Raw genomic sequence first — 21,388 nt, forward strand, 5'->3', positions numbered from 1 at the left:
TTTGTTAGAAATCTAATGAATATGGAAGATTCCTGGCCCTTGTATAACTCTATTGTAAATTGTTCTGCTTTCTGCTGTGAAGCTGATATTGGGCTCTCCCCCACTTTTTAAAAAGGATGGTCTGCTGTTGGCAGGAGCAGCGACAGAAACTGAACTTGGCAAAGCATTACCTTCTCCACAGAATTTGGATTAAATGCCTGCTGTAGTCTCTCCCTAATTCAGGAAGAGCTGGTTGTTTTATACCACCAGCAGAGTTTCTGTACCTCTGCCTGTCAGCATGTGGGAGGTCATGGGCTTCCAGCGTAGGAATGATCTTAAGACCAGAGAGCTTGTTCTGCTCCTGCTGTGTTTGACAAGTAGGAGCTGTACTCAGTGTCACTGCTACAAGAAACTGGGAGCAGCATTTGTTTAGGAGCTCTAGAAGATTAACTGGTGCTACTGGAACCCCTGCAAGCAGGGGTTGGCCCAGGTGAACTGAACCAAAAGGGCTTAAAATCTGTATTTGCTGATGTTGATTCAGTGAAACAGCAGAGTAGGCATTACAAGGCCAACAGTAATAACAATTTAATTTTTTCAATAGATTTTTGAGGGAAAAGGAAGTAGTAAGGAGTCTGGGGTCAGGGTGTGGGAATACATAGTAAGAACAAATGTACAAGAGCATGTAGTGACAGGACAAGGGAGAATGGCTTTACAGTGAAAGGGAATAGGTTAGATATTAGGAAGAAATTCTTCCCTGTGAGGGTGGTGAGGCTCTGCCACTGGTTGCCCAGAGAAGCTGTGGCTGCCCTATCCCTGGAAGTGTCCAAGACAGGGCTTGGAGCAACCTGGGACAGTGGAAGGTGTTCCTGCAGGGGGGTGGAAAGGGATGATTTTTAAGGTCCCTTCCAACCCAGGCAATTCTGTAATTCAGTGATTCTACCTCTGTGCTGCAGGGCGCAGAGAAGGATTCAGTGGAGCTTTTAAGCAGCGAATCAGGATGTGATAGCAGGATATGGATGAGGGTGTGATGGCAGACCCGTGTCAGGGTGTCAGTGCAGGCTGCAGCAACCAGCCCGCAAAAGAAGCGCTTGGGCAGTTTGCCCACACTCGGCTTTTGGAGTGTCTCATACGTGTCTGGATGTGTCTCAGCACCCTGTAGCCACAGCAGGGTTTGATGTACCTGCAAACACAGCAGCAGTGAGAGCTGTGGGGGAGCCTTGCTGCAGACACAGAGCTCATGGAAGAGAGAAGCCTTTTCCTGCTGCAGTTGCTGCTTTCTAAAGGATGTTTTTTGCGACCTGTCTCACGGTCAGAAGGTCTAAGTGTTGGCACTGCCAAGCTGCTGACGGTCTGGTGGGACTTGCCAGGCAGCCTGTGGGAGGGCTTGTGGTAAACAAGCATCAGGTGTTTTGTTTGGGCAAGAAGGTAAATACCAGAGTCACGGCAGCTGACACCGTCTAATTTACAGATAACTTCAGTGGAGCTGATGACCCCTTTGAAGATTAAAAGCTGATGCTGCAAAGGGTGTCCTGGTAAACTGAAATTTTGGTATGAAAGCTGAAGCTTGTGTACATGCTCCTGCAGTTAATAACTGAGGAGCTTGTGATCTGAAAATCTGTGACAAATTTCATAGAGATAGAAATTGAATAGGACAGGATGTCCCTCTGAAATACCACATTCAGTAAAAGCTCAGCCAGATACCCACTGCAATCTGCTTTGTAATTCACTGGCATAAATGACATAATATGATTACACATTCATTTTGTATTTTGCAAGCCCAGAGATTCTGTAACTTGCCAAAATAGCTTAATCTCAGCCCCCAGATGCCAGGTAGATCTAGTTAGGATTGACTGGAGGAAGTTTTTCCTTACCACAGGTATCCTGCAGATATAGTAAAACATACAGAAAATCTCAAGCAGTGATCAACACAAGAGATTTGGCACCTACACCTTCCTTGATGGGGAACCTGCTGTGACACTGGTGTCTGTACAGCTTATTCTCTGCCATCCTCATTTCCCTTTGCAAACTTTTCAAGACATAAAGAGCGCTTTTCCACTACTGCCACGTTAAATAACCAGAACTTAAAGCACTTGCTTTACTACTTCAGAAGGGTTTTTAGAGCCAGCTGTGGCAGTTAAGAAGCAATAAATAAATTTATTGCATGTGCGTGTACTTGTTCATGCTTAAAGCACTGTACATGCCCTGGCAGGCTTTCTTGTGGAGCGTGGATTACTTGAAAATATATTTATATTGCTAGTCTGGTTTAAAAGTTTCCAGGTGCTACCATTACAGGCTATAACCATGGCAGTATAGCCCTCGCTGGCAAAGAAGCAGAGTGTTTTAATAATTTGGATTTGAAAATTGGCTCCTTTCTTGCCCACCAACTAGTATTAATGACATTTCTTTATCTTGTGCTTCATTTTCCTCATTTTAAAATAACCGGGTGACTTTTGCATCACAAGTCTACACACATGATGGAGAAATTATGTAGCAGAAATAGATGGGCTTTTGGCAGAAAACACTTGATTGCAGGGGGAGATGTGGGAAAAGTTCTGGTGGAAGGCTGCAGCCGGTCGCTGTGGTGGGGCAGGATTGCAGGTGTGTCCCACCATGGCATCACCTGGCACCACCTCATGCTGGGCAGCAGAAGGAAGGATAAGCGTGCCAGTGGTTTGTGTTTTTGGGTTTTTCTTCTCTGGGGAGAGGAAAGTGAGGAGAACACAAGCACGAGTTTATAGTAAAGTGTGAACTAGGTAGATGAAAAGTGTTTTCTGAAGCTGAAGAAAGAAAATGAGCACAAGAGTCATGATCTGATCACAGAATGGTTTGGGTTGGAAGCGACCTGAAAGCTCATCTTGTTCCAGCCCTCTGCCATGGACACCTTCCACTAGACCAGGTTGCTCCAAGCCCCGTCCAACCTGACCTTGAACACTTCCAGGGATGGGGCAGCCACAGCTTCTCTGGGCAACCTGTGCCAGGGCCTCACCACCCTCACAGGGAAGAATTTCCTCCTAATATCTAATCTAAACCTACTCTCTGTGAATTTGAAGCCATTCCCCCTTGTCCTGTATCTCCAGGCCCTGGTAGATAGTCTCTCTCTCTTTTTCCTGTAGGCCCCTTCAGCTCCTGGAAGGCTGCAATTAGGTCACTCTGGAGCTTCTCTTCTCCTGGCTGAACAGTCCCAATTCTCTCAGCCTTTCCCAATAGGAGAGGTGCTCCATCCCTCTGATCATCTTGGTGCCTTCTCTGGACTCGCTCCAACAGCTCCATGTCCTTCCTGTGCTGGGGCTTCCAGAGCTGGAGGCAGCTCTGCAGGTGGGGTCTCACCTGAGCAGGGCAAAGGGCCAGAATCCCACCCTCCCCTGCTGCCCACACTGTGGGATGAGCCCAGGACATGGGTTGGCTTTCTCATGAAGACAAGGGTAGTGATCACTCTTGAGTCACATATATGTGAATAAATTTATATATTTAGTAGAGAATGTGTTCTTGGTGATAAGGCTTTAGGAAAGGCACAGATCTAACAAGTGGAACAGCTTGAATGTTTCTGAGTTCTCATTCGGTGCTGCTTCATTGTTGTTATTCACCAAAGATGTAAATAATTAATCTGGAGGTTTGGACAGGTTTGCTGGTTTGCTTCCACACATAGTAAGTCAGTGCAGGAGAGCTCTCGTTGCCCATGTGTGTTCTGAGCTGAAAGGACAATTACAATAGACGGTACTTGCTCCCTTCCCTGTTTCCACACCGCTGATGCCCCCCAGCTGGTGGGAGTCAGAGCAGTGATGGGTCATCTTTTACCATACCATGCTGCCAGGGCCTTTAAACATTTGGTTTCCAGCTGCAGAGTCTGAGGCCAGTCCCTTTGGCTTGTACTTGTGCTTGGTCCTGAGACAAATGCCTGTGTACGCTCAGATATTTATTGTTAATTCACGCAGAAGAACAAGTCAGGAGTTTTCAGCTCAGTTTTTCTGAGTAACAAGTTGTTAATTGTCATGGGGCTACCAGGTAAAATGGAAAGAATAATTTTTTTCCTGTGCATTTTTTTTCCCTTTTTCTCTTGAAGCTTGACATAAGATGTATTAAAGCCTTTTTTCCCCAAACAATATTTAATAGGAATGTTTCAAGACACGTAACAGCTGCAACATTAGGGCTAATTGTAGAGAATGTTTTCTGTAGGAGTACTTTCTGTGTGCTCTGCTGCCAAGGCTTTAAATGTCTCTTTGAGGACTGACACTTGGAGACCACAGTTTAAGCTGATATTAATGCCTGAAGTTAAAAGACAGTGATCTCCTCCCACTCCTTAATCGGCTGGATAAGATTCTTCCTTGTCAGTTTGCACATTAGATGAGCCCTCCAGTTCAAGGCAAGTGCACTGTGCTGGTCTCCTGCCTTCATTTTCAGCTCTTGCTTTAAGGGCACAGCACAAAACTTGCCTTGGCTATTTTGTAAATTCCTTCTTTAAAAGCACACTCACTTTTCCTTCTTTGGATTTGTATTTCTTTAGAATAAAGTATGCCACCAATACTTTCTAGTAGAAAAGAAAAGCTAGAGAAAAGCAGAATTTTTGTGGCTTGAATGGGAAGGGTGAGACAGACTATGAAACTCGGTGCTTCCGTATCTAGGGAAGAAATGAAGAAGGTTAATCTGTGCCTGTCTTACAAAGCCAGCGTGAAGATGCACAGGAAAATTTGGAAAGGGACAATGTTGAAGGTGTTTTTCCTAGACTCTGGACTTCTGCCACCATCTAACAATGCATCACTGGCTTGTTCTGTCCTGTTTTAAAGATATTTCTATGAAATATGTTATTTTTGTGGAAAAACTCCTGTGATGGGAAAACCAGGAAAGCAGTCTGCCACTAATACTGTGGACAAAACACGTTTGGGTTTTTTTGTCATACCCTAATACAGGAAAGTGCTGTTTAACAAATTTCACTGCTTAGGTGTCTGTTGACTCTTAAGCTTTTGTGAGGGGCACACCCGCAATAGGAATTATTGTTTAAAAGTGTGCTTCCTCCTGTAACATACCATCTAAGGAGGACAGTATCATCACAGAATCCTCAAGTGGTTTGGGTTGGAAAGGACCTCAAAAATCATCTAGTTTCAACCCCCCTGCCGTGGGCAGGGACACCTCCCACTAGGGCACTGCCGAGGGATCAGTCACTTTGGAGGAGAGCTGTTGTAATGCCTGTTAGCATTCAGAATTCCAGGTTTTATAAAACACTGAAACAGTTATGATGATGCACTTGGCTTTATCCCTGTGCCCTTCTCCACCTCCTTCCATGGTGCCTGGTCTGAACAAAGGGCCTCGTTGTTATCTTGTCTCTTGGCAATCAGGGTCCCGGGCACAAGACTCCTTGCGTGTCTTGCTTTGGGCTCAGTGGGAATACCTTCTGTGCCAAGCCTGAAGCACTGGGGTTTCAAAAATAAAGACTTCCGTGGTGTTGCCTGAAAGCATGGGTGAAAAAACAGCACTGAAAAGTTAAAGCCTAAAGGTTAAACAGCCGCAGGGTAATTGCAACAATTAACCTGTTGTGTTTGGCTTCTGTGTATGGACAAAAGGCACCCTGTGTGTGCCATGGAAAAGCCAGAGACTGGAATTGTGTGCAACCTTGGGAACTGTGGAAGAATCTAGTTAATTTTCTTCTTCAGGGCTTTCTTAGGAGAAGGTAAGCGAGGTAGTGAATTTGTGTGGGAATGGTGGTTTTAAATGTGGGTCCTAATTATCCCCCCTGCGCTTGTCGGAATGGGAATTAATGCTGCTGAGGTATTAAGCTGGGTTCTGCACTTGTCCTTCGTGGAGGGGAACCTGATCAGGAGGGCGGGGATTGAAAAATGTACGTTCAGCTTCCCCAGGGCCGGGATCTGGATATCTCTGAGGTGGATTTCTCAGAGAGCAGTGGGTGGCAGGGATCCTCTGAATACCTGGATGGCAGAGATCCTCTGAATACCCCAAAATACAGGAGACTGAGTACCCTGCTGTCTGCTGACCCACTGGAGTATTGGAGTCAGAGCAGTGTATGTTCCCTCCCCCCTAGAGCAGCGGGCTGGTGTTGGTGTTTACTCCGTGTCTCTGCTTGTCTCAGAAGATCAGCAGTGAGGCAGCTGAGGACTCTCAGACCAGAGCTGGGACACGTTTCCTGAAAATTCAGAGCTTGGTGTTCAACAGGAAAGCGGGGAGAATGAAGCTTCAGCTTCCTTCTGGATTTGTGTAGCCAGCTAGGTGGTTTTGAAGAAGAAGAGTTCTTTGGGGTTTTTGAACCCAGAAGGGTTTCTGGCTTTAGCAAAGATTAAAGAAAAAACACGTTGTCCGTTTTCATGTGGGTTCACAAAGCTGATCAGTCAAGGGCAGTTCTCCACTTACTCAAAATTCAGATGCAGTAAGTAACTGTTATGCTTTTGTGCATTACCAAAGTGCTCCAAGACTATCGAGCAACAGAGTCAGCAGTGTATTTATTAAGGCCTGAAAACAACGTGAGGCTCCATGGAAGCATTAAAAATTGAAAAAGCAACCTGCAGAGATCCTCTAGTGCTGGCAGTGTATTTGCAAGGAATTTTCCAGCAGCTTTAACACACTGACTGTGCTGTACATAGGTGGAAGGTGTGTAGGGTTGGTGCTTTTCTAACTGTGCTTCATCCCTTAAGGAAAAAATTTTGTCCTTTAAATACAAACTGTTCTTCTTTGAAGCTGTTTGCTCTTATTTTGGTGGTAGATGCACGGCTGTCGTCCCGGCTGAATATTTGGGCATTCATTCCTGTGATGGAGGAGGCTGGGAAAATGAGAGGACCTGGCTCACAGCTGGGTTGGGCTCTGGCCTGGTGCAAAGCCTAGGGAGCAAATGTCCTGTGTGCCTCTAAGGGCCTGGTGGGAATGAAAACAGGAATGCCGTGTTCTAGCTGGGTGCATGGAGCAGGCCTACAATGCAAACGCTGCTTTCGTTCTACCTAAATCTACAGGACTTCAATGTGCTCTTCTTTGTGTTCATGTTTTGCTGTATTTTCTGTATAAATTACGTTTTTTCCCTCTAGAACGAGCTGTGGAATGTTGCATTGCTATGTATCCATTCATGCTTAGCTTTGTTCCTTGTTTCTTTCCTTTCCCTTTTCCCTCAGATCTATCAAGTCCAGAAGGTAGGGCTTGCTCGCTTTCGTTCTTGTTTGCATGCGTTCCTGTGTTGTGAGTCGTGCTAGAATTTCAGAATCGTTTAGGTTGGAAAAGACCTCCAAGATCATTGAGTCCAACCTAGAAAATCCTCTAAAACATGGGAGATGCACAGCAGGCTGTAACTTTCCATACAATTCCTTCCCTCCCTTAATCTTGTATGGATAATAAAGGGGAGCGGGGGGAAGATGACCCTTGGAAAACGTCTGGTCAGGCACTTAATATGATTTTTTTCTACAGCCTGTTTGACCAAAGAATAATCAATAAGCAGAAGAGTGACTTGGCAAAGCAGGGTCATAGGAGGGTAGGGTGGCTCCATGTGTGACCAAGAACCACACAGACATTTGTGTGCCAAAGGCCAAGAGTATCCCTGGAAGTATTTCAGGCTGGGCAAGCATTTAACAGGTGCCAGCAGGAAGAATGACTTTCAGATGACTTTGTTTGCAGAAAGTCACTGAAGGAAATCAGCGATGCTGTGTTTGAATTCATAATCTTTTGGTAAATAAACCATATGACCTTCCTTCCAATGGCACCTAAGTCTTATAAGTGCTTTTACATTATTTAATCCTCTCTCACCTCAGTTTAAAGTCGTGATCTCTTCCTTCCTCTCAGTTTCCTTTTCATGATGGTGGCTGAGATGATGATGATAATAGTAGCTCTGAGGTCACTTGCTATGTAGCAACAGAGATTTTGGAGTTTGTGTTATGATGTTTGGCTGTTCTACACTTCCAGCATGTGAACTGTGTGGTACCTAGAAACAGAAATAGCTCCAAAGAGGATTTGCAGGGAGGGAGAAAGCACATATTTCTTCAAGCCTGCCATTTTCTCCTTTATTGAATATTTCCTTTTTGTTTCCTGAGATATTTTGATTGCTTGCTGAGTGATGAATGTGTCCTAAAACCACGGCGTGTTTGGTTTTGTTCTGGCACTCCAGCTGCCCTAACTGCATGTTTCAAAGCTTGACCTAGCAGTGCATGTGCTTCTCGAAAGTGCTGTTCTCCTCTTTGAGGGCATATGTATATGAAGAGAGCTGCTCAAATCATGTGCTCTGGTATTTAACCCTGACCCCATCGATTGAGCAACAAATCTATCTTACTCTTGGTTTTATTTCTGGAGTTGACTGCGTAGTGAGTGACTCAACGTCTGCCCATGGATCAACAGGCTCGTTATTAATCTCCTTTATGGGAACTAATTTAACCTTCTGGTGCAAATGCAGCCCTGTGGGAGCCCAGGAGGTTGTTTACTGTTGGTGTCCTGACATGGATGAGAAGATAAATGGGTTATCCTCCCAACATCCCGTAGTGAGTTTGCAAGCCTGGCAGTTTTCGCTGTCACTTAGTGAGCAAATCGCATCTGGAATTCTCTCTCAATGGTATTAACGTCATTAATTATTTAATTGTAATATCACTTTTCAGGGTAGAAGGGAACTTGAGTCCGGCAAGGGCCTCTGACTGAAACCTAAGTGAATGGCTAAGCACCATTTCTTCCTTTAACCCATTCGAATCAGGCCCCTGGGGACAGAACAGAAGAGTCAGTGCAGAGAAAGAAACAGGAAGGGGCTGAGGGGTCAAAATACTTGAGACTTCAAAAGCTGCCAGTTCAGTCCCATATGACATGTGCTGTTTAAAAGATAATAAATTAAAAATAGTCTCAAGGCAGTTGCATTCATTAAGATTTTTCTTTAGGGGATATTAAGCATGTAGCTGTGTAATTTGAAATGGAGGAGGAAAAGCCTGTAAGTGGAACTTAAATTGTGACACAGCAAGTCTTATGAGGGGTGTTTCCTTATCTGCCTTCTGCAATGCTGAATTCAGAAGCCAGTGTCAGAAAATGAGAACAGAAGGCAGGAAGAAGGAGCAGCAGACCTTTCAGAAATTACTAGTGTGTTTATGGATCCTTTCTGTGTGTGAGAAAGGATTCTCCATTTTAATAGTCTTTTTTTAAATTGGTGTCTCTTAATGGCTGAAAAACCTCTAATAAGGCTTTACCTCACCTGCTTTACTGCAAACCATATAATCTGTAGATTCTCATCATGTACACAGCCCTGACCAGCTGGAGCTCATAGAATTTTCAGGGGTCATTTTCAGGCTGTGATGTACATAAAAGTTAATTTTATAACGCTCTGTTGTATGGGTTTTGCTTTTGCCTGGAAGTAACAAGTCTGAGCCCTTGTGAGAAGTGTGCAATGCTTGAAGAAACTATTCATATTGTGCCCTCTGATTTCCTGTAGTTCAAGGGGGAAGTTTCACTTGTGTGTAATTTGGCTAGGCATTGTGTAGGGAATGGGATATTCTTGAACACACAATGAGATGCTTTGCAGGTAAAGCAGAGGGGAATACTTCCCTGTTCCCATAGGGAAGTGGTTAGAGAGGTTATTGAACTGTTGTTTCTTTTCCTTGTTCCAGAGAGATGTTGACATACTACTCAACTCTGCCATGCAGTGAATTAATTTTCTGTTTTCAAATTACTGGCCTAAAAACTTATTTTCTAACATTATTCCGAATAACTGGGATTGTTCTGAGCTCCTGCCTTTTCCCAGTTTGACCTCAAAATTGGCAGCATTTAAAGGTAGGTCATTGAACAGTTCAGACTATCCAGGATGCATAACTGAGCACCTCACTACCTATTTTGCTCTCTCCAGAGCTGTTAAGAATAAAGTAAAATGAAGAATACTTTAACATGAAAATAATTTTGTTGTTTGAAGAGAAAGAACTCTGAACTGGAAGTAAACTGATAAAGTATTGAACTGTAGTCCAGCTGCTATTGGTTCTAGTTTATTAATAACTAGTGAATGAGGTTTTTAAGGGTGAAAGCAAAATTACGTTAATACCATTGAGCGAGTGGTAAAACCAGAGTGAAGTACAGAACATGTTTCTGATTTTCTTTTATCATTTCCTAAGGTTTCAACTGTTGATACTCTTCCCTCCTCAAGCCAGTAGGAAAGCTCTAAAAGACATATTATGCTTCCTTAAGCAGGATTTCCATTTGGCTGTTGCTGTGCTTTAGGCCAGTGATTTTTTCTTCACACAGGAACCTTATGGTCCCCATTAAAAATGCAAACTTCCTGAGACCAGAGTTGACATGCTTGTTTGGGGAGGAAGAAAAGTCCCATTAAACCCCTGTATCTTTGAACAGTTTGCTGCCTGGTGGAAATTCAAATTCATTGGGAACTTCCCAATGTTGTGCAAAGAAATTACAAGCTGAGAAGCGGTTCAGACAAGACAGTCTATTAAGAAAATTCATGGCATTTGGAACTGAAAGGCAGGGAGCTTTCCAGCCTTGCCTGCATTGGTGGAGCTTGTCCTCTTCTATCCTTGTTGGTGCTCCCACCACTGTCAGATGGCTGAAGTGTAGGCAAAAAGCCTCATGCTCTGAATGGAGCTCTGGGCAGCTCTGAATACAGCGAATCAGAGTGCACAGAGATGTGTTTGTATTCAGCTTGTCTGCCCAGTTTGACAAATCTGTATGGGAAACATGATTTGACAGCATTTTTCATCCTGGAAGTGTCCTGCATTCACCTCCCTTGTAATGACTCTTGACTTAAATGGGTCAGGAATTCAAGACTCATTACACTCCTTACTCCTGTCCCCCAGCACTGGGATTTCTGCACTGCTGAGAGAGAAGAAGCTGTCAAGTATCCCAGCTGTACCCCAAAAACCCCTTTCCTCTTACCAGGCAGCTTTTCCTGGGCATGTGCTGTGGAGGGTTCCGGTGCCCCTTGGCACGGCTCTTCCTGGCATGTCTGTGTGTGTGTGGCTTGGCCAAGACCTGGCAATGCATGTCTAAATGTTCTGTGTTTGCTTTTCTCATCTAAATTCTGTTTTTTTCCCTTTTCTGTCTGTAGAAATATTATGGTCTGGATACTAAGTGGGGAGACATCGAGCAATGGATGGTAGGACTTGATCAACGTAGCTCAACAGCTTTTATGTGTTGAAGTTTTGTGTAGTTCACAGAGTTTGAAATCCCACAAAGCAGGTATTTTCTTGTGTTGGAGATGTGAATTCCACTCGTACCACAAGCATTCCTGCAGTCTTGCATTTCCACCTGAAAGGTGGCTTTTAATCAGCTTAAAACTGGCAAGGGCTGGGTTAGAACCATCTTTTTTAACAGACCTCTGTCTCCACTCTATTGCTCGAAGGTTAGGTTAGAATAAAGACCTTTTAAAGCCCCTTGAGATACAAGGAATATCCATACTCATTTTACTTCTTGTGGGTTTTGTTACCATTTGAGTCTTCTTAAATCTGCCTTCACAGGTAAATTGTGGGCATGCTTTATCTGTGCTGCCTCAGTTACCTTGGCACTTAGTGGCCCAGGGGTATCCTTCAGAGGAATTATTACTGCTACGGTGGCAACGTTTGCTTTTTCTGGTAATACAGTGTCCTGGATTTTACAATTTGCCAAAGCCAGTGAAGTTGATACCCGCTACAGACTTGGCCACTAGCAACATCTGAGTGTTTTAACACCTGTAATATAAGATAAAGAAGTTACTAACAGGCTGGAAGTCATTGGCTTCAAATGTCTTTCAACCCTACATTTATGAAATCACTTTCCAGTGATGCCAGATGAAAACTCTAGTGCATGGTCTTGCCCTACAAGCACACTGGAAAAGGCAAAACCAAACAACTGGCTTCCACTGTGGAAGATAACCTCACAAACTCCTCAAAACTCTTGACCCTCGATAATAAATCCGTGTAAATACTTGTTTGCAGGGACCACCTATCCACCAAGGTGCTCCAGTCTCACAAATAAGCCATTGAGTCTCCTCAAATCCTTGCTGGATGAGCTTAGCTCCACCTTACTGGCAATTCCCTTGCTTGAAAGTCCGTTCAACCTGTGAGAACTGTTGACTATAATGGTGAAAGGTTTTTTTTCCTGTTTTCTATCACTGTTTCTAAATTCCATGGAAAATCAATTTGTTCAAACCAGTATATTGAGATGTATTACATCTGACAGTATTTGCAGCGTCACAGAGGCTGTAAGCAGAGCACAGCTGCTTTCAGTCTGGAAGAAGGGGCCAGGCTGTGCCCCTCCAGGATACTCAACAGGGAGAGACCATGGCCCTGCCACGTTATTTCAGATGAAAGATTTTTGAGGTTTATTTTGAAGGACCGGGAAACTTAATTACACAAGCCCTGTAAGTATTACCGGTGCCACATGCGAAGAGATGCACTTGAAACATTTTTGAGATAGAAATAAGGCGTTGTTGCTCGAAGTTTTCTGCACAAGTAATAACAGTGTGTAGCAGAGTAAAACGGAGGGTAAGAAAGTTGGGGTCACAAAGGAGGGAGAGAGGGATTTTCTAGTTTGACAGGGTGTCACCTTCCGTTTATTTGGTTTAACCTCGCTGACTCCCAAGCGTGGCTGAAGTTCACTGTGTGTTTCTGGAACGCTGTGTTGGAGTGTCTGTCCTCTCAACACTTCCCTCTGTTTTCTCTCTGCTGCCTTGGTAGGAAGACAGTGAGCGTTATTCCCGTAGAGCCCGAAGATATGCCTCGGTTAGTATCTACTTTTGCTTTTTCTGTTTAGCTAGACATTTCAAATTAAGAAAAGACACAAGTATAAGGAACTTCCTTCTTAAAAAAAAACTCTAAACCAAAAAAAGCTCCCCCCACCTCAGGCAAGTGAAAACCCCAAAGCCACTTCCTGACTTCTCTGCTCTCTCCCCAGACACTTCAGGGAGTTTTTGCAAATGTTCAAGAAAAAAGGAGGGGGGAGGTGGGGAAATAACCTGCTTGGAGTGTTTAACATTCATTTATTCAGACCAAGGGCCAAGAGCTTAGAGCAGGGAACACCCAAGCAAGCTGTAGTAAAATGCTTGACAGTGTTTCTTGGGCAGAGTGTGATTTAATTTACTTTCTGCTTATAGTTTTAATGCAGTTCTTTTAAAATACATTTATTTTGTACGTCTTTTCCTGCCTTCTGTCCCATCAAAGCCATCAACATTTGCCTCACTGCCCGTTACTTGTGTTCTTTTCATTGTTTTTTTTTTGTCTTTATACTCTTCTCTCGATAGGCTTCGGATGAAGATGAGCGCATGTCAGTGGGTAGCCGTGGAAGCCTGAGGGTTGGTAAACTGTACAATTTCTGTGTGTGTGTGTGTGTGTATGGATGTCTCTGTCTCCCTGCACCCCAGACTGGTTGTAGTACTCTCATAGTATCGTCCTTCCAAGGTCTTGACGTGTTCTGTGTTGTTTTTTTTCGAGTAACACGTGGATCAATAATTCTTTCAGCCGGGGGAACTGTCAGATGTGTGTGCAGGAGCAGGAATTCCTGTGCAGGAACCTTTGTGGTAAATGCTGTTTGCTGTTGCAGGAAGTACTTAGCCAAGACATTGGTATAGGCAGCTATTTCTTGTATGCACCTTGTAAGCTCCCCTGTTTCATTACTGATACTGAAAAGGAAGTGCTAGCTTACTGCAGGATCAGTGTTTATTAGCTCAGGAAACCAGAAGAAAATAATCAGTGGAAATAAGTCTTAAGCACTTTGGAATTGTAGGTGAATACCTGTAGAATCATGGAATATCCTGAGTTGGAAGGGACCCACAAGGATCATCCAAGTCCAGCTCCTGGCCCTGCACAGGACACCCCAACAATCCTACCATGTGCCTCAGAGTGTTGTCTAAACGCTCCTCGAGCTCTGGCAGCCTTGGGGCCGTGCCCACTGCCCTGGGGAGCCTGTTCAGTGCCCCACCACCCTCTGGGGGAAGAACCTTTTCCTGATATCCAGCCTAAGCCTCCCCTGAGACAGCTCCATGACATTTCCTAGGGTCCTGTCACTGGTTACTCTCCTTAAAAATGCTTTAGAGATACTTGAAGTTCATTTGCAGGCTTAAGTTTTCTGCAGGGAGAAAAGTAAAGCACAGAATACTCATCTCTAGGAAAAGTTCAAATGTTTTTTTTTCCTCAAAATATCCAGAAAGTGTTTTCCCAGGTAATACATGTGTATATAAGCCTTTAGTCTGGTCTAGTGTAGAGTTTAGAGGACTCATTTAAAAATAAACAAATAAATAAATAAATAAAAATTGCTACTGCAGAGCCGGTTCGGTGATCCCAAATATTGTTCACAATAGCTCAAGGTACACTTAAAAATACTTAGTGTTGCCTTGTTCCCTTTTTATTGAAATCCTTATTGCTACTTTTGAAATGCTGTTAAAATCTTTGTTCTTCAAGACTGCAAACTTATTTGAGTGCTTTTCAAAGCTAGAAGATGCCTCAAAGCTCCAAAGATTCCGTTAAGAAAAGCTTCTCTTCACAGCTGAACAGGAAAAGAAATGTTTATTTTACTTAGAGTTAAATGTCAACATGTTCATGAAAGTGGTTTTTTTAGAGGGAAAAAAAATCTCTAGTTCAGTTGAAATATCAGTTTTTTCTGTTTAGAAGGTGTTGACAACAGAAATGGGTTGTTTAACCATTACTATAAGTGTGTCCCTTAGTGTGGCACAATGCAAGCACGGCTGGCTCTGTGCTTATAGCACATCTTCATCTGAAACACCTTTTGTTCATGGAAATCCACCACTGATTGCTTTTGAGGTGTTTTTGTAACATAGTCCTGTGTTTTTTAGATAAGTAAATGGCAGAAGCCTTGCATTCTGCCTCCCCACCATGCGTTGGAGAAGCTTTTCCAACCATTTTTCCTAGAGCAGCCAGCCTCTGGGCTGCTCACATGCCTTCAGGCTGTGATAACCACTGCTGGTCTGGTGAACAGCAGTCTCCAGCTGGTCCACTGGATGGTCCCTAAATTCTTCATACTTCTGCAAAGAATGTGTTTCTCTGACAGAAGGATCTGGTTGAAACTTTCCACTCTGGTATTTCTTGTGATGTTGCACAGACTCCCTCCTGTCCTCGTAGAGCAGAGTTCAGTGGGTGTTCTTAGACACAGGAAAAGTTTTGACAGAGCTTCCTTCCCTCCTGCAAGTGTCACTGGGATTATAGAAGCATGTAAATGTTTGCTAGTCTGAACCGAAACTTACCCTTCTACATCCTCCAGTTGTTTTATTCACAATTAATCAATAGAACATATAATTATAGAACAGTTTGGGTTGGAGGGACCTTAAAGCTTGCCCTGTTCCACCCCCTGCCATGGGCAGGGACACCTTCCACTAGCCCAGGTTGCTCCAAGCCCCATCCAACCTGGCCTTGAACACTTCCAAGGATGGGGCAGCCACAGCTTCTCTGGGCAACCTGTGCCAGGGCCTCACCACCCTCACAGGGAAGAATTTGTTCCCAATCTAAACCTACTCTCTTCCAGTTTGAATCCATTCTCCCTTGTCCTGTCACTCCATGCTCTTATAAACAGTCTCTCTGTTTATAAGATCACTTTCCTGGTGTGGGCTTACAGTAGATGTTTTTAATAGTTTGACCCCATCTCTGGCTAATCTGTGAAGGTTTGGCTCTTGCTATGCCTGTCTTCAAAACAACAAAGTAAAGAAACCATGAACAATGACCAACCTAAAAAATTACCTCTGAATATTAGAGTTCAGTTTGGCTTTGGAGCTATTTTAACTTGAAGACAAAACCAAAAACTATTGCCTTGTGTCCACAAGGGTTTATAAAATGAGTCTGAGAATTCTGAATGAGGCTAGTTTTTTTGATATTTGAAGGCTCTCCTTCCATTGTTGCAGGATGTCATTGTCATTGTTTTGTAGGACTTGCATTTTTGGAAAATTGATCTTGCATTTTGTCACTCAGACTCCTTGCACTACTGTGAGGGTCTGATGGTGCTAGAGGTTGCTTTTTGAACCCGTGCTACTCTTCCGTACAGGAAGTTTTCACTGAAATGAGCCAATATTGGACATTCATTTCTCCCTAAAACTTTACCACCCTACTAATCTGTGCGGGTTTTACTCTGGGGTTTTTTCCTGGCATGTTTTTTTAAGTGGATGTCTGGATTGCAGGCACCAGAGATCTGCTGAGGTAGCTTTTGGGGAGCTGGCCTGGATGCTTCTGGCAGAGCAGCCAGTGCTACGTCCTGCAAAACCACTGGAGATGTTGATCAGACCAGGCCAGCAAATTGAAGCTCCACAGCTGTGACTGTGCTGTAAACAGTGACCTGAGGTGCCAATAGAATGCTGGCTTGGGTATGTGTGTGTCTCATCAGCTGCCACCAAGGGGCTTCTGCAACAGCTTTTCTGTTGCTCATCCTGAACCCATCAACAGAATCTGTTTCAGGAGTTCTGCAAGCTCAATTCTTTATCGTGCAGATTTTTCTAGGAAAGCTCAGTAACATCACCCTGTGTTTGTTGAGCATCTCTTCAGTCTCTTTTCTATTTCAGTCGTCCTAGTTCTCCCACTTCTCAGATGGCTATCTCTAAATAGAATCCAAGACCATCAGCATGAAATACTGTTGTGGTAGTAATCACTTGTGATGTAATCTGTGCATCTTCCACGTTTTGTTTGCTGCCACGTTCCTCCTTGTGCCTTTGTGCAAGAATTCCTGCATTATCAAAGTTCTTTAGTTGGGATTTACATCTCTGTGCCTATTTTTGTGTCTGTGTGTTTGGTTTGGGGAATTCTTTTGATTGCCATAACTTGCTTGAGTGTTTTCCTTTGTATTCTGATTTTCCTTTCCTCTCATGCCTTTACAGTCTCATTTGGAATATGCCAGCACCTACCCAGTGGTGAGAATAGTCTGCAAGCTCTGCAGTGTGTGTGTTTAAAAACTAATAATGAAGAAGAAACTAACACAAGTTGTGATAACTTATCTGAGATAAGGATCTGGAAGGATCCTGAGACAGTTTGTGGTGTGTGATATGAAGATGCCACTTCCCTGTCCTACTGCTCTGACGCAGTTCAGACGAAGAGCGACAAGTGATTAGAGGTCTGATCCAGGTCTAGTTCAGTAGTTGCCATAGGACAGAGCAGAATGGCCTTTATTTCCCCTGACAGACTGTCTCTGTTACAGTCTGTCCATCGTTTGGCCCGATGCATCTGGATTTATTTCAGCATAGATCTGGAAAGGATCTTATAAACTCGTTCTGAGTAGATCTAGCAAAGGTGATGGGACAAACACACTGCCTACCAAAGCTGCAGCTTGTGTGGAGCTGTTACCTTCACTTTGGGGAACAAAATCAAACTAATAATAATACAAGGAGAACAAGTATTTCCTCCTGTGAATGCTGAAGTAAAGTTGAGTCTTGGAAGAACAGAAAGGGACAGTGAGGATTGGAATTTTAATCTCAGTTTAAAATATTTCCTGATGCCTCGTGGCAGCACTGTGTTGAAGTAGAGGTGCTCAGTGTCCGCAGTTTTATAGATTCTCTAGGGTTTTCACTCTGCTTCATTCCTGGCACTATTTTCAATTAGGAATGCAATGTATCTATTTGTTCGTGACCTACATACAGCAATAGTTCCAACACATTTGGATTTTGCATGGATGTATTGATGTAGTAAGTATGGACAGCTGGTAGCTCTTTTAATTGACTTAACCCAGCAAGCGTGAATGGTTTTAACTGTGGCTACTAAATTTAACAGCACTATCATCACTTTTAACAATATTCTCTAATAACTGGGCGTTTGACTCCGAGATTTGATTTTTTTCCCTTTGTGCTCACTGAGCTGTGTTGTGTAGAGCTGGAGGAGAACTGGACTGATGTTTCTGCATGTGGACGTGCATGCCTGGCTGCGGATGGGTGTGCATAAACTCATTGATCTTCTCATCCTGCATTCTTAATCTCACTGCAGGCTGGATTAGAGAATGAGAGGACCAAAAAGAAGAACTACTCCAAAGCAGTATGTATCTTGACTAACTGCCTCAGAGAGGTTTTTTTACATACAAACCCACTGTGATAGACAAAGAGTATGTTCGAGAGCTCACCAGCCCAGTGTCAAGGATATGGTGTAACTGTCAGGATTTGTTGGGTCTGCACAAATAGTGACCATCAGTTCATGTGCATAATATGGAATAATCCAAACCCTTATGTCAGTGTTGTACATAAAGGACATGTGGCAAAACTCAAAACCTAACTTGAGCTACCTAAGTTGAACTTTATTATTACACAGCAATATTGAGAGCCTATAATAGAATCACAGAATGGTTTGGTTTGGAAGGGGCATTAAAGATTATTTTGTTTCACTTGCCTGCCATGGGCAGGGACACCTTCCACCAGACCAAGTTGCTCCAAGCCCTGTCCAACCTGGCCTGGGACACTTCCAGGGGTGGGGCAGCCACAGCTTCTCTGGGCAACCTGTGCCAGGGCCTCACCACCCTCACAGGGAGGAGTTTCTTCCATATATCTAGCCTAAATTTCCCCTTTTTCAGTCTGAACCCATTATTCCTTATCCTGTCACTACAGTTCCCGATGTATGGGTGCCTTACTAGCACCTGTACAAATAGGGCATTACTTAGAGCACCACAAAAGTGGGTCTGGAGGGAGGATAAAGGATAATGTGCTTTCACACAGTGAAGATTTTATGGGGAGCAATTCTAGGGCAGAAAAGGGTACACAAGAGAGGGCAGAGTGGTGTAGGGCTGTGGGGGGAAGGCTCCTCATTACAGGAAGAGGTTGCCAGGCTGGGTTGGGGTTTTTCAGTACACTGGAAATGAGCAGAGAGTTCTCTGAGGAGCAGAAGTTGGATGTGGGATTGAGAAAGCCTGAAGGAGCAGCGTGAACCACAGTCTGAGGTAAAAAACATTACAAGTAGAAATGGATATAATGGCAATAAGGTGGTTTTCTGCGTCTGTGAAAAACAGAGAGGAATGAGAGTCAATGGCACGTGAAGGGAGAACAAGTAAATCTGAGTACTTTTGGCCTCCCTAGTATGCAATTTTATTTGTTAAGGTTTTCATGAGGGTTAGGGTTGGATGTTTAGTGTGTTAACATAGCAGAGAACAAAGGTCAACAAGGTCTGATAAAACTGACCCTGCTCTTCCAGAGCTGTCTGGAGCATTTGTCTTCAAAAATATGCACTGGAGACGTTTCTGGAGAGGATGGGTCATAGCAGCAAGGGAAATGACCTGAGCTATGGGGTTTCAGTCTGAAATCTGAAAGACACCAGGGCAAATGAAACAAATTCCTTTAGAAGGGCCTGAACTATAAAGTGATAAAAAAATTAACCTGGATTTGTAGAAAATTAATTATGTCAAATCAACTTAACTTCCCTAAGCAGGGTAATTATTTAAGGGCATAAAGGAGAAGCATGAGATGTTACTATAGCTTGACTATAAGGCTCTTGGCATGTCTGTACATGACATTAAGTGAAACCTTGGGCCAGATCTAGTCCTTGTCAAAGGAATGTACTCTTGTAAAAGGAATGAAAAATAACTGTTAGAAAATGAGACAGCTGGAAAGGATCTCAACTGGTCTGTTCCCATCTAAGAGCATATCTGTTTTGTTTTTTTAAAGGGGAAAAGCAGTTCTGCAGGAGTCTCTGTTGCCTGGCTGTCAAAGTGCAGGGAGTGAAGGCAGTTTCATGTGAGGTTAGACTGAAAATATTGATGATGAATAGGAGACAACTTGTCAAAAGTAAATAACAGTACTAATAAATGAGGAATACCACACCTGGGAAAAAAAGAAGTTACTATTACAAAGTAATAGGACGGTCCAGATAGTGATCTGAGGTTTCATTTAGTCAGTATTACACAGCTGAAAAAAGCAAACTTAATTCCTCAGTGTAGTAATAAAAGGAGTGGTGGAAGTAATAGTTCTGCACGGTGCTGTTGAGGCTGAGCTGGAGTATTGCCTTCAGTTGCTGAAGATCCATTTTAACCATTCTTCAGGGAAGTGTTAGAGAAATTCAAGGAGCCTTAAAAAAGAAAAGCTAGTAAAAACTGGAAAGGAGCCAAGCTGTGTGAGAAGGCTTTAGAAGTACTTCAAACCATTTCTTCTTGAGAAAAGAAACTTGGATGTTTGCCCTCCATTTGGGGTGATAATACTGCATTTCAATAGAGAATCTAAGCGTTTCTTTTCCCAGAAGTGTATTCCCAGCTTGACTCTAAACTGATTTCCAAGTTAATTTGTTTAGTTTTTCATGGAAGCCGCTGTATAGTAGATGATAAATATTTTGCTTGGAAATTGAATCAGATTGGTTTTAATGGATTTTCATTTCAGGAGTGTATTAAAACTTGGACTTCAGAACTTCATTTGAATAGAAATGCTAATTAAATTTCCACTAAAACCCCCACCTCAAACACACAGAGTGCTTCCTCATTTTCAGTGTTAAACCAGGGCTGCTCATTGTGAGGTGATGCCAGAACAGTGAATTGCTGGAGAAACTTGAGCTTTTAATGGTATTGATTGAGGTCACTTTTGGGTCTGTACTCTCTTCTTCAACATTGCATTTCCAGACTAAAAACTGAGTTGTGGTGATCGTTTTGTTTTATTCCTGGAGCTGCTGCCATAGGGATTTGAAGCATCTCACCCTGCTTGAGCTTGTTTTTGCCTTCTCCAAGGGAAAACAGCTCGATGACAACAAGGCTGGCCATGAGGAGGACAGCTGAGCCAACCCAAATCTCTTATTAGCCTTTGGACTGCCATGCAAAATACTGGGATGTGGCAGATGGCCATTGCCTGGGTTTAATTTTGATGCTCAAAATTAAAAAGAAGAGCTAAAAAGAAGAGAATTCATACATCAGTGCATGCTTACTAGGCTGAATTTCTCAAATATAAATTTAGAATGAAGTCTTTTGCTGCAATTTCCTGCATTTTAACTGCTTAGCTGCCTGAGGTATAAGTAACTATAGTGATATATATCTTTGACTGTAGTCTCTAATCCCCTTTTTGTCCTGTGTTCCCCTCACAGAGTGTTTGAAGAGATGGGGGCTATAGAGCAGTGATGATGGGGGAGGCAAAAAAAAAAAGAGTCAAAAAAAGCAGGCAGGAGTATCCTTGTATCCTTGACATTTTTGGCTGGTATACAGGTACTGACACAAATGTTCATGTCCTCATGTTTGAAATCATGACCCCCTCCTGCACTTCTCCTGTTCCTGGTGTATCTTTGAAAAGTTCTGTCTCTGCCTTTGCTTGTTGTAAGTGATGACATTTGCTTAAAAATTCCCTTTTGGGTCTGCGTCAATTTTTGTCTCTCCTTTTTTTTCTTTCCTTTTTTCCTTTCCTTCCATAACAGACCAATGGTTATGAGGAAGACGTGTATGGATCATCCCAGAGTAGAAAATCTAGCAGGGTTAGTAGATGATTTATATTGCTATAAAATGATATTGCTCTATTTAATGGGATTAAAGCTAATTAGCAAATTCTTTCCTGTGGCAAAGCAGGCTTTTCCTGTGTTGCATGTTGTGGGTTTGGAGTTTGTCAGACACG

At 43.2% G+C, this 21,388-nt stretch overlaps 1 protein-coding gene across 1 annotated transcript in view; it reads left to right on the forward strand.

Annotated features, from left to right (window-relative positions):
* Window positions 1-21,388, forward strand: part of LOC113996446 (leucine-rich repeat flightless-interacting protein 2-like) — a gene marked incomplete at its 3' end in the record, with an annotated part of 78,554 nt that overhangs the window by 48,073 nt on the left and 9,093 nt on the right. Inside the window, exons 3-8 of the mRNA XM_039378847.1 lie at window positions 7,086-7,103; window positions 10,979-11,026; window positions 12,585-12,629; window positions 13,148-13,198; window positions 17,814-17,861; window positions 21,195-21,251. Of these exons, the coding sequence (XP_039234781.1) occupies window positions 7,086-7,103; window positions 10,979-11,026; window positions 12,585-12,629; window positions 13,148-13,198; window positions 17,814-17,861; window positions 21,195-21,251 (267 nt within the window). The remainder of the gene's footprint in view (window positions 1-7,085; window positions 7,104-10,978; window positions 11,027-12,584; window positions 12,630-13,147; window positions 13,199-17,813; window positions 17,862-21,194; window positions 21,252-21,388) is intronic.

The sequence above is a fragment of the Pipra filicauda genome, unplaced genomic scaffold (genome assembly GCF_003945595.2).
Source record: "Pipra filicauda isolate LSUMZ 115617 unplaced genomic scaffold, ASM394559v2 scaffold149_size4050908_pilon, whole genome shotgun sequence".
Classification (NCBI taxonomy): domain Eukaryota; kingdom Metazoa; phylum Chordata; class Aves; order Passeriformes; family Pipridae; genus Pipra; species Pipra filicauda.